Genomic DNA, 17,396 nt, shown 5'->3' with positions numbered 1-17,396 from the left:
CCATAAAAATTACCATGAGGAAGCTATGTTATCAGCAAGGTTTTTCTAATAAGCGAAAAAGCATTAGCAGAAACTTTATGTAGTGAACTTTTCAATAGATATATAGCAAATCTCTGATCCATTAACAGAATTCCATTTGAAAGCATACTGGTTTAGATCATTTGATCTTGTCTCCCTAAGCCACAGTTTGTTGGAGGCTGGAAGGATAATTGCAGGAAACACTGTTCGTATAACATATGCTTGCTTTATCCTCATTTCAAAATGTCTGCTTTTGACCACTGTAGAAAATGAGATACTTTCTGTCTGACTTTGCTCGGCTACATTTATTTTCACTTAATCAGTTTTGCATTACCATTAAATCAGAAGCAATATATGTGTTGTGAGTCACATATTGTAGTTAAGTGCCTTGAATGTCCGTTAATACCCTGGTTGCATCCACAGATAGTAAGATGACAAGGAGTCAGTCCTAGGTTTTCACTGCTTATATTTAGGTTATGTGACAAAAGTAGAGGTGGAGGAAAAAAAAAAACAAAACCAAAACAAACTAACAAACAAAACCAAAACAAAGGAAAAAAACCCCCCCACAAAAAACCCACTAAACCAAAAAGTAAACAGGAAACCTAATGACAAGAAAATAATTTGTGTGACTTTTTGTCCGCGTTAATCCTGAGTCTAGAATGCCAGGGTAAAAAGAAAGAAACTAAAAGAGAAGTTGGTTTGCGTGAACTTTAATGCCCTCTGATAATTCAGATAAGTGCAAAACTTAACGTTTAATTAAAATCTGCCAAGGAAGGTTGTCTCCCTTGTTTAATCCAACAATCTTAAAGTTCAGATAGTATAGGAAAAAAAACTTTACAGCACAAATATACAGTGAAGCCAAATTTGAACATGATATTGATGCTCCACTTTGCAGAGAGGAAAGCTGTACCAGAAACAGCAGTTCTGTTCTGGTGTGAAGTTGAAAAGGGGAAATTGGGAAAAGGGGAAATCCGTGATACCTAGTTCCAGGACTGGCTTAGAAAAGATGGAGCAAGCTTGTTACCTGACTGCTGCATAATGGGTATCCAAAGTGGCAGCCAGCATCCCTACAGTGTAAGAGTGTGCCATGCATTTCTCTTGAGTGAAACCTTAGATCCAGGTGGCTTTCCTGTGTTACTACTGTTAAAAAAACATGAAAGTTATAATAGGCAGAATTTTTATAGTAATCATTTTCTGAAAAAGAAGAGTCAATGAGATATCATAGCTAAAAATGCGGTTATATCTGAGAATATTTCAAGCAATTGTCTTACCTTAAATCACTTGCACTGCTCTCAGACTACAAACAGTTTTATCTCACTGTTTGAATGGCATCATTCCAGCACTTTTCAGTTGGATTTAGGAACCTGTCACTGTTCTGAATTTTCTGATTTCTCAACTGGTAGAATAATCTGTCTTTTTTCTATATTGCTTTTTTGCTTTAATTTTCCATACATTTCTGAATAATTTGTCTTACATTTTGCAGTATAATATAAACTATAAATTGTAAATTAACAAAGGAAATTGGTTCTCCTGCTTTTACCAGTTTAGGAACTCGTTGTTTGAATCTTTTGGGATTCCAGCAGTTCATGGGGGATAGCGAAATGACCTCTGATTTGATTGATGAAGGAAAAGAGCTAATCAGAAGAGGTAAGTTAGGTCCTCTATCCTAGTTTTCCTACAAAATATAGTATATTGTTGCATTGAATTTGTATGAAATGTTGCACAAAAAAAAACCCCAAACATGCAGCTTGTCAGTATTTCAAAAATTGCTGAGGCAGTCTGCTGCACAAAATGCAGTAGGCTTACAGCTCTGTGTTTGTTATAAAAACAGTTATTGACTTCTTTGGAATCTGAAACAAAATATCAGGTTTACTTGTGCAGTATCTGAATTTTAGATATTTCTAAAGATTTTACACTTCGAATAAGTGGTACTCCTCTGAAGTCATTGCTGATATAATAATAACTGAGCAGGTATCTGTGTAATATAGCATAAAGGATATTTAGCACTTAAATTATCTTTACCATCAACAAACTCATTTTAATTTTTTTTTTTTTTTTCTGTAAATGTGTTCATTGAGCTGTCTGAATTCTGTAATTTTCTTTAGGATTTTTTGCTGTTTCAACTAATGGCTGTGTTTTATCATACAAAGCATGCTGTTCTGTAAAGCTGTAATTATGTGCTGTTTTGGAGAGCTTCTTGCCTTTTTTTTTTTTCTTACAGTTAATTTTTATTGGAAGTGTTTCTTGAAAGTTGTTAAAAGCTGTTGTGGTTCTTGAGTAAATGCTTAGATATTAAAATCTCTGGATACAGTGTTATATTATAGAATACTTTTATCCTTCTTTCATAGATTATGAAAAACTAGACCTAAATTTACTTGAAGTATCGATATTTCTTTTTTTGGAGAAAGAGGAGTGCCTCTCATTCCCTTAAACAAGAGGTTTCTCTTTCTTTGTTACTGTTATGTTCCACTTCCATCTTAATAGCAGATGTGGACATGAACTATTTGGGCCATGTGTTAGCCTTTATGGAACGTCAGCAAGATTTTGGTGCAATAATGCTCAAGTTTCTTCTTAACGTTATACTTCTTCAAACTATTTGTAAGAGGTTTTTTGCTTTGCCAACTGGTATCCAGATGTTATGCCTTGACGTGAGATATCATCATGATGAATTAATTTTAATGGAAAACTTCATAGTGATAGACAAGCAGCTCTGTCTTTTGCTTTAATTTAGTTGTATAAGCCATCTATTTCAATAAGAGTCTTTGCTAGTTAGTTTTGGATTTTTGTTGTTTGTTTAGAAAAATGGTAACGATTTTTCTTGTATAAGCTCAAACTACTTTTTTTTTTTTAATTTATAGAGAAAAGAAAACGACAAAGGCAGGAAGAAGGTGAAAACAGAAGAAGGGTATGAGATATTGTTTTAATCTACTGCACTATCTGATAGGGTTTGCCATTGCTATCTAATTCAGTTTGTTGTATTTCACAAAAAAAAAAATCTCCAATAATTGATGGAATCAGTTTAATCTTGCAGAATAGTCTTGGCTGAGGGGAAAAAACAATTTACTCTTTAGTTTTAAAGGGTAAGAGGATGGTTGTGGTCATGCTACTTGGGCACCTTTGTTATTCAGTGTTCTGTGAGAACAGTCTATGTCAAAAAGTGCAATAAGCATTAAGCAGGGTCGTCTTATCAGTTTTTTCTGTTGATACTGCTCTTCTTGAAATAACTACAGTTGCAATGTCATCATATTCACTGAAATGAGGACCGTATGCTTCTCCCAAACTTACCTGTTGCTTTGTGTGCTCATTGGAAAGTAATTGGTACAATTTTTTTTTTCAGATGAAGGAATTACGTTTAAGACAGAACTAATACTGTTAACTCTGAGTTACAAACAGAATGTTTGATTCAAATTATACTTTGAGTGCATATTGAATTGCAAGATTTGTAAAGGCAGTCAGTCTGGATAAGAAAATAATTCAGGCAGCTTCATTTTAAGCAGCTTTAGTTAACTATAAGCTTTAGTTTTCATTAAGTTACAACATTTGGAAATTAGTGTAGAAAGTCACAATCAAAGAGGTAAATTGAAAGGATGCATACAAAGAATGAACAGATTAAAATAAGGGAAAAATATTATCTGCAGAAAGGAAGATAATACTGGGACTGAAAACTCTCTTCTTTTCAAGGTCAGGGATACTTCAGTTCTTTATGGAAGCCAGTACTGCATAGTTGTACTGCATAGACCTTTCTTCTGATTCTTTCCCCCCCATCTCATGATTTTAGAACTTGAACTTATTGTGAAACCGAGTAGCAGCAAATGCATGATGCATTTAGTATACAATAAACTGATCTGACATTAAGCAATAATTTTAATTAACAGCAAACTCAATTTCAGATGTTACCTGATTTTTGAGTTTGTTAAATACTGTAGTACGTTCATTCTTGAAACTTGTGGGGCTTCAGAGAGTGTTATCTTCTTTTGGATCATGATTAAATGCTTGATCCTGCTGCAGCTTAGAACTGTAACATGTGGTATAGATTTACACAGTAATTTTGAGTATACCAGTTCCTACCAGTCCATGATCTGAGATCTAGATATGCATCTGAAACATATTGAAGTAATTGCAACAATTGGAGAAGTTTCTATTGAGACATGAAGTTGTGGCCTAATAAAAGCATGAGACATTTTCTTCTTCAATATTTCATTGTACTTCATACTAAAATGTGTATGTACTAAAATGTGGTGGAATGGAAACACAACAAAACAACAAGCTTAGAAAACATGGCTTGTCCAATTTTTTTTTTTTTTTTTTTTTTTTTTAGTGCTATCTGCATCTGGTTATTTTACCATTCTACCACTAGATGGAAGCAGAAATCCAAAAAAGCAACGTTCTCACCATAACTTAGAGCAGTTAAATGAACTTCGTGTGCAGATGTAATATGTAGTTCTGCAAGTCTTTCTTAAGAACCATTATGGTAACTGCTTTAGTGAAGGGACATATCTTGAGTTTAAAACAAAATAAAAATTGTTTCCGTGTCAAGAGGACCATTTTCAAAATATTACTTACATAGTCTGATGCACTTGACCAGTTAGCTCTAAATAGTGGGTCTGGAATATTTGTTGATCCTATGTATGCTTTCGTTGTGTTGTTTTTTCATAACAGCTTGTGTTTTAATTTTTGTCATTTTTTCAGGAGTGGAAGGAACGGTATGGAAATAGAGACGATTCCACTAGAAACAGAGTTGTCCACACAGACCAAAAAGAATCCAGCTTCTCAGAGGCCAATACCCATAGACGTAAGCTTTGTGCATTTTGAGCTGAGTTCGCTTTGTTTATTTAGTATCTTGTGTGTACAACACTGGTTGTATGAGTAGCTTCAAATAGATTCCTTTTTGTCTTTGATTATGATTATTCCCTTAGATGATTATTCCCTTAGATGATTATGACTATTCCCTTCTGTGGCACAGTACCATCTTGCCCATTAAAGACACCTGGAAAGGGTTCTGTGTTTCTTTCCATCTTCAACACTTCAACCAGCTGAGGCTGGAGATTCTGGCTGGTGTCAATTACCTGATCTTCTTATGGGATACAATGATTGCAATTAGAGAGCAGTTATCAACAAAGTTATCAACAAAGAGAATTTATTTAGGATATGTCTTGTGTCTTGAAGTTGGGAGTTTTAAATCTTTAAATTCACCTCTTCTAGTTGCAAGTGAACTCTCTCAGACTGAAATAATGGAATAATCAGATAAATGACCAACAAATATAAAGCAAATAATCTATCACATGAGCGTATATGTGTTCGTTTAATAATGTCTGTTAGCAAAACACTCCTTTGTGGATGCCCTAAACCTTGAAAAATTTTGCCACAGTGTTAATTAAGCTGACAACAAGTAAGTGAAACAGAAAAAAAGAAGGAAAAAGGGGGAGGAGGAGGGCAGCTTTGAACAGGCTTTTGAGACAACTCTGGTAGGTTTCCCCCTCCTCTTTACGAAGTTGGAAACCCAAATTTTCAGTGCTAGACTAACTGAAATTATATTAAATTATATTTTAATATTAACCATATAAATATGTATTATTCCAGCACCAAAACAGTCTGTAGGTACTAGCCTAGTGAACGAGGCAGAGTGAACTGCAAAATACCTATATTTCATTACTTCATGAGATTGCCTCTTTGAAAACAAAACCAAAACCCTCCCATTAGATTAGTTAAAGTGCGAGTTTGGGAAAGTGAATGGATGATTATCAATTTAAAGGTAAAGTTTGCGTACAACTTCTTTTTTTCTTTTTTCTTTTTTTTTTTTAATTCTTTGCAAAGCAGATATCATACTATTTAAGGGGCAAAAGGAAAGTTATAGTTAAATTGCTTTGGAGATACAAAAATGAAATAGTACAAATTTGAGTATGTAGCCAGATTTGCTTTAATATTGAATCTACTCCAAATCATCGCACTTACACTTTGAATGAGATACTGGCAAATCATTATTATGGTCTTTTATATTTTATGTCTCCACATACTCCAAGGTGTTCATAGAGCAAATGAGTCTTTCTTTCCTTTTACCTATTCAGCACTATCAAAATATACCCGATCAAATGGCAGGACTGAAAGAGATAGAATAGAACTCCTTCAGGATGCAGAACCTTTGGACTTTAATGCAGAGTCGATTAGTGATGACCCTCTTGAATCGGATGCGGGAAGGTGAGGAATCTTTGTTACTTACAATTAAATATACTAATGTCTTCTGTCTTCTGAACTGTGGCAGCTATATCAGATGGTATCATAAAAATAGTTCTGAAAACAAAATTTGTTGTCTCACCTAGCTCTTTTCCTTTCTTTCTTTTCTCCCATCGTATGGGATTTGTTTTAGAGCCATTTGAAACCTGAAGGTTTAATATAGTTTTGTGTATTGGCATAATATGAAAAATACTGCATATAAAAACGGAAGTGAAAGAACTGACGAATGACACGTAAATGTACAATAAAAGGTTTTCTATGGTTTCCTGTAAGACTTCAGAAGGCTCACTTGATTTCCCTGTACAAAGACCGTCATAAAGGGCTGCAAGAAATAAAACTGAGTATTACAAGACCAGAAGTTGCAGGAATACACCTGGGGATCCAATCTTGGAACTACTGGAGTTAAATTAAAATCTGATCTTATTGAACAAGAAGTCCTAGAGTACACAGCCTAGTACATCTATAATGGAGAATTCTGTGATTCTATGGGTTTGACTGCAACACCAAATTTCCTTAATTGTGAAAGAGTATAGCTACTAAGCTCCGCTCCTATTTGTAATAAGAAGCAATAAATTTTGTGGGTGCTTTTTATCTAGGTATTTACAATGTAGAACCATTTAATGAGAAATAATTCTAAATTCCCTTACAAAAAGTTATAGTTTACATTATTTTTCAGCTAAAATCAAATAGGAGCTAATACCTAATAGGAGCAAATAGGAGCAAATACCTAATCAAATTTAAAAAATCATAAATGACATATATCTATAGTGTCAACAAATATTAATAAATGTCATTTCAAAAACATGCAAAGAATGCTGTTAAATGCCACTGCCAGATTTTACAGATTGATTCAGCAATCTTAGTTTGTGTCAACAACTTAACTCTTCTAATGTCACCACATTTCAAAAGTTTGTTAAGCACAAGAGTTTAAAGAGGAACTAGCCTAGCCATTCTCTCAGCTGTTGTCTTCTATAGAGTGTGAAAGGGGTAGTAGTCTGCAAAAATAGCCACATGCATATATAATTCTTTTGGAGCAAATACTTTTCAAGTACAGTACCTGAAGTCTTCTGGGACCTATAATGAACTATGCAGAGTGGAACATTCTGTACTTTTTCTTTAAAAAGAAAATCTGGAGCCACAGAGCTTAGTTGAGCTTTCCTCTGGATACCTACTTTTCATTTCATAGAGGTAATAAATCAAGAATAATTGCGTATGAAGTCTCAATTCACTTAAAAAGAGCTCATGTTACATTGATTTTTACAACTAGAGCTCCTGCAATAATTACAAACATTCTAGGACAGTAAGAGCACGCTGTGCGTGCATGTCTGTGTGTGAGTGTCTGTGCGTGTCTGTGTCACTCAAACTATTTTTGCTATTGGATATTTTGGGGATTTTTTTAAAGAGGAAAATTCTGTTCAACAAAAACATTCAACTTCCTTTGTATCAGGGAAAAACGTTTGTTAAGGCTCCTGGTATTCATATCACTGTTTTTCTTGGTCACATGAGATTTAATTTAATAACTACTTATGAAATTCTCATGGAAACAGTAATTCAGTAGAACTTCAGATCCTGTAATACATTGAGAGTGAAGGAGTAAGAGTACGATGAAAGCTGTACGATTTCATGGGTCTTGATTTTTTTTTTTTTTTTTTTTTTTTTTAACTTCCTGTGATACTTTTTCATATTTAAAATTGATTCTGCAGGTACCAGCCTGGTGGAAGATACCTGTCAATGTCTCGAAGCAAAATTTTTGATGATGTCTAAACTCCTCAAAGCTAAAGAAAATTCCTTGGAAATCTATTCGTACTTATTGCTTAGAAAATATTGTATTAATGGTATATTGCTGAACTAGAAAGAACATTTTTGTTTAGAAAAAGAAGATGAAGGAACAACTATTTTGGAAATGCACTTGTATGATAACTATACTGCTTATGACAAGAATATGCTTCTTCTATTGTAGATATTGTTGTGCATCAGTGTGGGCTTTTGTGTCATTACCAAAAAGAGAAGACTGTTAATTGAGTTAATAGAGGGTAAACTTAATAAATATACCTTGAACTGTAGCACTGCAAGTTTTAGGAAGGTGATTTTTAGAAGAAATTTTTTTATATTTTAAGAGAGTTTGTGAGGGCATCTTGATGCACCCAAAGTGCAGTTATATCAATTACTGTAGTAAATACTTTATATAATTTTTCTATTTGAACTTAATTCATTTCAGTAGATTTTGGGCTAGGCATAAAGGCTTCTTTTGGCTTTAGTGGTCTTTGAATCAGACTCCTTATAAGCAGGAAGATTGAATTGTAGAATCATAGAATAGTTTTTGTTGGAAGTGATCTTCAAAGGTCACCTAGTCCAAGCCTTCTGCAATGAGCAGGGACATCTTCAGCTAGATCAGGTTGCTCAGAGCCCCATCCAGCCTGGCCTGGAATGTCTCCAGGGGATGGGGCATCGACCACCTATCTGGGCAACCTGTTCCAGTATTTTACCACCCTCATTGTAAAAAATGTCTTCCTTGTGTCTGACCTAATCTCCTTTAGTTTAAAACCATTAACCCTTGTCCTTTTGCAACAGGCTCTTGAGCTTGCCTGGGTCCCTCTGGGCCTTCGGGTATGTCAACTGCACCACTCAGCTTGGTGTCATCAAATTTTGCTGAAGGTGCACTTGATCTCAGTGTCTGTGTCATTGATGAAGATACTAAACAGTACTGGTCCCATACAGAACCCTGAGGGACACCGCTTGTCACCGGTGTCCATCCACATATTGAGCCCTTGACCACTACTCCCTGGATGCCACCATCCAGCCAATTCCTCAGACGCCAAACAGTCCACCTATCAAATCCATATCTCTCCAAATTAGAGAGAAAGTTTTTGTGGGGGACAGTGTCAAAGGCTTTACAGAAGTCCAGGTAGACAACATCAGTAGCCCTTCTTTTGTTGTCCGATGTAGTCACGTTGGCCACTAGGTGGGTCAGGCAGGACTTGTCCTTGGTGAAGCTGTTCTGACTGTCTCGAATCACCTCCCTGTCCTCCACACGCCTTAGCATAGCTTTTAGGGGGATGTGTTCCATGATCTTCCCAGGCACAGAGGTGAGGTTGACATGTCAGTAGTTTTCAGGGTCCTCCTTTCTACTCTTTTTCAAAACAGGTGCAATGTTGCCCTTTTTCCAGTCTCCAGGGACTTCACCTGTCTGCCATGACTTCTCAAAAATCATGACAGGCTGCTCTTCCTGGAATTTGGTGGCATAAATTTTGGAGCAAGATGTATCGGTCAAGAAAGGCTATATTTTTTTCTTTTCTAACTGTATATGCAGATAAATGATTGTAGCATGTTTAAATGGTTGAAATTGATTATGGACCTGAGTTTCACTGTCATATGAGTGAGTCTATGTGCAATAGCAAGAATACATTATTGATTATATGATAGCTGCTTAAGATTTTTACACTTGTAATGTTTGAAAATCTTGGCACACTAATGGTTTTTTAAATGTAAAAGAAATATAATGTGAAAATTGAGTTAGATGCTGAAACATTATAATTTGCACACACCTCAGGCACAGCTTCAAATTGTAGACTCTTTCATAAAAGAAGGGAAATACATAGCATGAGTAGATAATGGTAAACACTTTTGATGTTCCAAATGCCCAGGTTGCATTATGTATCTGTTTTTAAGATGCCTGTATTTTGCAGCAAGTTCTTGCAAAAAGAATAATGCTTATTCAATTGAATGCCATCAAAAATGCCAATTATAACAGTGTAAAAAAGCTTCACATTAATTTCACTGATGTAGATAAATTTTTAAACTGTAGTTAGTCGCAGGAATTTTCAAGTGTAATCATAAGGTAAAAGATGTGGTCAAATTCTTTTTATCGTTGAAAAATTAATTTAAAACATGGCTTGATTGCAGTTTGTCTTGTCTTTACCACTTCAACATTTTATTATGTGCTGTTGCAAAGTTATGTTGAAAACTGAAAGAGAACATCTTTCTGTCTTAATTTTTTTATCATGCTTAAAAAACAGATATTCCTTGAAGCAGCTGGGTATTAGTTATTCTTAAAGTATGTTTTCATTAATGAGGTGTTCTACTAATTTTTAAAAATAGTCTTTGTTTTCTGAAGTAATTGTTGATGGGGATCTAACTACCTCCTGTGATTTAGTACATTATGTATTCTAACAGTAGTGGTATTTGTAATATATTGATCTGCCTGTTTTAAAACACTGAATTGTTACTATGAAGGAGAAAAAATACTCTATTTGTATAGAAATAAATATATTAATAAATCAGAAGACATAAAATAATCATCAGTTCTGTTCTTAGGTGAATACACTGAATGACAGCCATGCTGGCATGCATTCACGCTCAAGCAATTTCCAGATCACCTGTAAGAGGGCACTTTTATAATACATATAATAAACTAAAAAAGCTTGATCAAAATCTTATGGCTGTATCAGGGACTGGAAGTCAAGAAAATGAAACTCTTTTTGTTCAGTTTGTTCTTTAGCAACTTTATGTTAGCACTTATTAAATTTATTTTAGATGTACTTAGAAATGCTATCCTGAATTCAGCCTTTTATAAGTCCTAAGAAATCCATCTACATCAGTGCTCTTAGACTTAATATTTCCTTTTTAAAAAATTATATCTCATTTAATTGCCCAAAGTTTTATTTGTGAAAATCTTTGGATGAAATGAGGCTCAAGTTCTTTAGGTCTTGAAATGTCATTACAAAGGGGTCTAATTCAGTGGTAATGAAAAAATTATAGAAGGAGTGTTTGATTTTTCTGAATGCTTGTGAAGTATCTTTACCTGGCTCTTGCTGACTTCAGACAGTTGAACTGAGTTTTCTTGGGGCCTGCTCTTTGCCTCTCAGAAATGAGTGGAATGACTGCAAACATAATTTTCAGTGGAAACTTGGTCAGGATTTCATATACAAAAGCTAACTAGTCCCTGGTGCAAGTCCTTTGTGCAGTTTTCCTTGGGATACAATAATTAAAGGAGCTGACTGTATAAATTAATGGCAGTGGGATTTCAGTTGCTAACATAGAAATTGAGGTGGGAATCCACTGACCTTTTTTGATGTTGCAGTGGAGTGATGGAGCAACCAATGGCTGCTCTTTGAAAGCATGGGAATTAGAGCTCTGAAAATCTCTCAAGAGGTCATGGAATCACAGAATCATAGAAAAGTTTGGGTTGGAAGGGACCTTTAGATGTCCCTGCAATGAGCAGGAACATCTTTAACTAGATCAGATTGCTCAGAGCCCCATCCAGCCTGGCCTTGAATGTCTCCAGGGATGGGGCATCGACCACCTCTCTGGGCAACCTGTGCCAGTGTCTCAACACCATCACAGTAAAAAGTTTCTTCCTTATATCTAGGCTGAATCTCCCTTCTATCAGTTTAAAATCATTACTTCCTGTCCTGTCACAACAGGCCCTCCAAAAAGTCTGTCCCCATCTTTCTTATAAGATGTCTGTCCCCATCTTTTAAATACTGAAAGGCCACAATAATGTCTCCCTGGAGCCTTCTCTTCTCCATGCTGAACAACCCCAACTCTCTCAGCCTGTCCTCACAGCAGAGCTGTTCCAGCCTCTGATCATTTTTGTGGCTCCTCTGGCCCCCTCCAACCGGTCCATGTCTTTCCTGTGCTGAGGGTGCCAGAGCTGGACACAGGACTCCCTTGGGGTCTCACCATAGCAGAGCAGAGGGGCAGAATCACCTCCTCTGACCTAATGGCCACACTGCTTTTGATGCAGCTCAAGATATGATTGGCTTTCTGGGCTGCAAGTGCACATTGCTGGTTCATGTCCAATCTTTCATCCACCAGCACCCCCAAGTCCTCGCCAGGGCTGCTCTCAATCCCTTCATCCCACAGCCTGGATTGATATTGGTGGTTGACTTGACCCAGGTGCAGGGCCTTGCACTTGGCCTTGTTGAACCTCAGGAGGTTCACATGGACCCACTTCACAAGCTTGTCCAGGTCCTTCTGGATGGCATCCTGTCCCTCGGGAGTGTCAAGTGCATCACTCAGCGTGGTGTCATCTGCAAATTTGCTGAAGGTGCACTTGATCCTAGTGTTTGTGTCATTGATGGAGATACTAAACAGTGCTGATCCCAATACAGAGCCCTGAGGGACACCATTTGTCACCAGTGTCTTCTGTGATACTGAGACCTTGATCACTGCCCTCTAGATGCCGCCATCCAGCCAATTCTTCATACACTAAACAGTCTACCCATCAAATCCATATGTTCAATTTAAAGAGAAGAATGTTGTGGGGGACAGTGTTAAAGGCTTTACAGAAATCCAGGTAGATGACATTCATAGCCCTCCACTTGTCCACTGATGTAGTCACTCTATCACAGAAGGCCACTAGGTTGGTCAGACAAGACTTGCCTTTTGTGAAGCTGTGTGGACTGTCTCAAATCACCTCCCTGTTCTTCATGTGCCTTAGTATAGCTTCCAGGAGGATCTGCTTCGTCATCTTCCCAGGTGTCTCCCAACAGGGGAGAGAATCAAAAGGGAAGGGAGAAACTTGGATTGAGATAAACAGTTTAATAAAATAACGAAATACTAATACACTAGTGGTACATATGTATATATATAAAATAGAAATAAAAGGTACTCAAGGCAATTCCTTATGAACTCTGTGCACAACTGAGCAGCCAGTGCCAGCAAGCCACACCTGGTCCAAACAGCCGATCCCAGAGAGAAAAAAAAGAGAGGAAAAAGGCAGAGAAACCAAGAGGCCTCTGCTGGTTGCAAAAGGCCGAGCTCAACATCCTGACTGAAACTCCCCCAGCTCGTTAGCAAGAGCAAGAGATAGCGAAAGAAGCAAAACCAGAAGATCCCGACTCCTAGCTTCCCCTTAAATAATTAGCATGACATTAATGGGATGGAATACTCTCATTGATCAGCCTGGGTGTCTGTCAAGCTCTGCGCCATCCATGCCCACCTTCCTCAATGCCTCACGCCTGTGGGCAGAGTGCTCAGAATGTCCTTGGCTCTCAGACCAGAGCAATTAAAAACATTAACTCTGTGCTGGGGTTTTATCACTTGTTCTCAAACTAAGTGCTAGCTATGAAAAAGAGAGGTTACTAACTGCATGAAGAAAATTAACCCATTTTCAGTCAAACCAGCATACCAGGCACAGAGGTGAGGTTGACAGGTCAGTAGTTCCCAGGGTCCTCCTTTCTACTCTTTTTCAAAATAGGTGTGATGTTTCCTTTTTTCCAGTCTCCAGAAACTTCACCTGACTGCCGTGACTTCTCAAATCTCGCAACTACGTCAGCCAGTTCCCTCAGGACTCTGAGATGCATCTCATCAGGTCCCATAGACTTACCTATGTTCAGGTTCTTCATGTGATCGTGAACCTGATCTTCTCTTATAGTTGGAGGTACTTTGCTCCCCCTATCCCTGTGTTTTATTTCATCCACTCAAGAGGTGTGGGAAGAGAGGCTGCCAGTGAAGACTGAGGCAAAAAGGTTGTTGAATATCTCAGCCTTCTCCTTGTCTGTTGTTACCAGTTTGCCAGTCTTGCGCACCAGGGGAGTACACTTTCTTTGACCCTCCTTTTCTGGCTGACATACCTGTACAAGCCCTTCTTGTTATTCTTTGTGTCCCTCGCCAAGTTCAGCTCCAGCTGCGCCTTGGCCTTCCTGACCCCATCTCTGCACAACTGGGCAGTGTCCCTGTGCTCTTCCCAGGACACCTGTCCCTGCTTCTGCTGCCTGTGCATTTCCTTCTTGCTCTTTAGTTTGACCAGCAGGTCTTGATTCAGTCATGCCAGTCTCTTGCCTTTGTTTCCCAATTTCTTACACCTGGGGATCGAGAGCTCTTGCACTCTGTGGAAAGTGTCCTTAAAGATCTGCCAGCTGTGTTCTGCTCCCTTGTCCCTGAGGGCAGTTTCCCAGGGGTTCTGACTGACTAACTCCCTGAAGAGCTAAAAGCTGGCTTTCCTAAAATTCATGGTTCTGACTTTACTCTTTGCCTGAGCCCCTTCCCTCCCAACAGCAAACTCCGGGAGTGCTGGAGTTCTCTGGATTGCACCTGGAAATCCCTGGTGTCACATGCTCCCTGGATGCTGGGTGTTTAAATACAGGGTTGATTACTGGAGTCAGGTTTCATCCACAGTGGTCATTGCTGACAAGCAGTTGCTCTAATTATGTGCAATTTTTCCGCAAATTAATCTGAAGTGTGTTTTGAAAAGCAATTGTGAGCTCATGTGGCTAAATCTGGAAGATTTTCAAAAAAGAAATATAGAGTTACGAGTATTAAAAAACATCATGGAATTAATGCCTGCACAACATTTGCTGCGTACTTGAGCTATATTTAAACTAATTTGTTTACTGCTTGTACAAATAATGCAGAAATTGTTTGGGGGCTACATGCCAAAGGATTTACCCCACTTGAGAGAGGTGATAGATGCCCCATCCCTGGAGACATTCAAGGCCAGGCTGGATGGGGTTCTGAGCAACCTGATCTAGTTGAAGATGTCCCTGCTCATGGCAGAGAGGTTGGACTAGATGAGCTTTGAAGGTCTCTTCCAACCCAAACTGTTCTGTGATTCTATGACAATTCATAGACAAATTGCAGCAACTTTTTATAAGTTCGTTGCCACTTTAGCTCTAGTTCTAACACTACCACAGCTAAAAAAATTTAAAACTAGCTTTGATATGTTTAAGACATTACTAACATTACTATACTGTAGGCTAATCATGTTCTTGCATCACATTTGATGCTCCAGCTTAGGTGATTTAAAATATAACTGCTTTGCAAACTGTGTTTTTGTGAACGGAATTTTGGTTTATTTATTCTGTCAGTATATAGTCATATTCATTTGCAGCTAAAAAATGTCAATTATCTCTTTTTTTTTTTTTAGTTTCACTTTCTGAATTACTGAGCAGTTAGGGTATGCTGCCATTTCATCATCATTTCTGCAGTTTCCTTTTCAGCTGTGAACACCAGAAAAAACCCCAAAACACCAAAAAACCCACACAAGTTAAGTACAAATGTTTAAGTATCTTCATGTCAAAGATTTAAACCAGTGAAAATAATCCATGCAAGTTGTAGTGAACTTTGAAAAGTGGGAGTGAAAACAGTAGCTACTTTCATACAGTGTCAGGACTAGATTTCTTTGAAAGTATGAATAGCAAAAAGCTCTAGTCAAACTTACTACTCCTACTAGATATGTAGTTCTGTTTTTTTCAGGCAGTTACAAATATACAAATATACATATCCTGATATCTATATTGGGAAATGAGTCCTCTGCACTCTGCTTAGGAAAGGTGCAGCTCTCAGTGATGAAGTGAGGGATTTTTTTAATGAGGGAAGGTAAAGGATATCCAACTTTTAGTATGTGCTAATAGTGACACTTTGGAGAAACTATGGTATATTTTATTATTTAGGTACGATAACATGTTAAGAAACAACAAACTTTATACTACTGTAACTTACACTGCTGGATAAAATCATGATGTATAATCTGCCTTTATTTTGCAATCAAACTTGCACTTGTAAAATTGTCATTGACAGTATTAATGGGGATAGCCGAAAACTGTTGTCTTTTCAGTATTTATTCTTGCTACAACAACTATGATAATAATTTTTACAAAGTATTAAAAAGTGATTAGCCTGATTTTCTGTGATTATGGTAATTTGTCTTTTATTGAATTTACTGTGGAATACTGTAAGTGCTATGTGAAAAATACAGTATTTTGTTCTAGTTTTCATTATTGCTGTAATTACTTGCAATCTGAGGGGCATTTACAATACCAAATAGAGATCACTCTACGGAGGAAAACTTTTTATGAGGTTTGTTAAAGAAATGTGACCTATTCATAACAGACAAATAAGTGCATCTTGATTATTAACAAAAACACTACTTAGAGTATGTATTGTGTTCTAGGTTTTAATTGCTCTTTAAAATTCAGAAAATGATTACTTTTTCAGAGCATTTGTGCATCTTATAAACTTTCTGAAACTTTTACGGTCTTTTTCTCTAGTGAGCTCTGCAGGAATATGTGCTGCTTCATGGCAGTTCTCCAGTACTAGCTGTGCCTCTAATTAAGTAGTCTGATCTAAAGCTGAGACACTCCTACACCATTGGATTATGTTAACAGAAACCCAGCATCCCTAGTGTAAAAGCACCTTGAACTAGATCCCTTTCTAAAACATTACTTGCTGTCATTGATTATGTTGCGTTATATTTGGTATCTTCTGTTTCAGTCATATGGGAAGCCCCATCAGGTTTATTCTTTGTTTCTATTATAATGCACTGGAATGTATTCCTCAGCATGGTTTTGTGCATGTGTGTTTTAGTTGTAATTGGCAGGCAATAATAAGATGCAACTTCAGTGAACTGTAATAGTTGCAGACTGATGGTTTAGCCATCACGGTAGAAATTAATTATTTTCTATAGAAATACCTTATATTTCTATAGAGGTATCTGGATGATAAGGGAATGAATTTGTAAGTAGAGGTGTAGTAATAGAAGATGTTAATTTTCCAGTGTTTATCAAGGATAGGTTGTAGGAGTGCTGCTTATGGATAGACTATCTTCTTTTGCCTTATGATGCAAGTATGTATGCATAATACTTTGTTTTGAAATTCACTGAGTTATAGATTTTTCACTGTAGTGTTCTAAATTATTGTTGTACTGGATATATTTTTGAAATGTGTGTTAAAATATCTAGTGAAAGAGTTAAGTTGGCATGAAATAAATAATTTCTGCAATACATTTTCCCTGGTGTATTTTACATATTCATGCTTCTCTGAAATATTTTTTACAGTGATCCTCTGGAAAAATTTGACCTAAATATTTTTTCCAGGTAGAAATTAAGTTTACTGAAGAAGAATTGTAATTTTACTGTACAATCCCACCTTGCTTTGCTCATCTTTTTACATCTTCTTTAACGCAGGTTAAAAAGGGAAATTGAGAAGCTTGCCTATTTATCACTTTTCTATTCCCTACCTAAAAAACAAACAAACAAAAAAGGCAAAAATAAGGTGAAGGAAGAAGAGACAGGTTTGTTGTTGTTGTTGTTGTTTTAATTTAAATATTGTCTCTATAGAGCTATAGTAGCAGGGTATGGGTTTAGTTTTCTTTTTGCACTGATAAAGTGACATTTTTCTTGAGAGGTACAGAAGTATCTTCTGGA

General features: G+C 36.8%; 1 protein-coding gene across 1 annotated transcript in view; it reads left to right on the top strand.

Annotated features, from left to right (window-relative positions):
• LMBRD2 (LMBR1 domain containing 2) overlaps positions 1–16,975 on the top strand; it is a 38,327-nt gene extending 21,352 nt beyond the window's left edge. The window contains exons 14-18 of the mRNA XM_065047558.1: positions 1,562–1,665; positions 2,877–2,923; positions 4,708–4,810; positions 6,084–6,213; positions 7,953–16,975. Of these exons, the coding sequence (XP_064903630.1) occupies positions 1,562–1,665; positions 2,877–2,923; positions 4,708–4,810; positions 6,084–6,213; positions 7,953–8,013 (445 nt within the window). The 3' untranslated portion in view covers positions 8,014–16,975. The remainder of the gene's footprint in view (positions 1–1,561; positions 1,666–2,876; positions 2,924–4,707; positions 4,811–6,083; positions 6,214–7,952) is intronic.
• Positions 16,976–17,396: the final 421 nt, after the last annotated feature.

Source organism: Columba livia, chromosome Z (assembly GCF_036013475.1).
Source record: "Columba livia isolate bColLiv1 breed racing homer chromosome Z, bColLiv1.pat.W.v2, whole genome shotgun sequence".
Lineage (NCBI taxonomy): Eukaryota > Metazoa > Chordata > Aves > Columbiformes > Columbidae > Columba > Columba livia.
The sequence above is the reverse complement of the archived record's forward strand: the minus strand, read 5'-3'. Positions and strand labels throughout refer to the sequence as shown.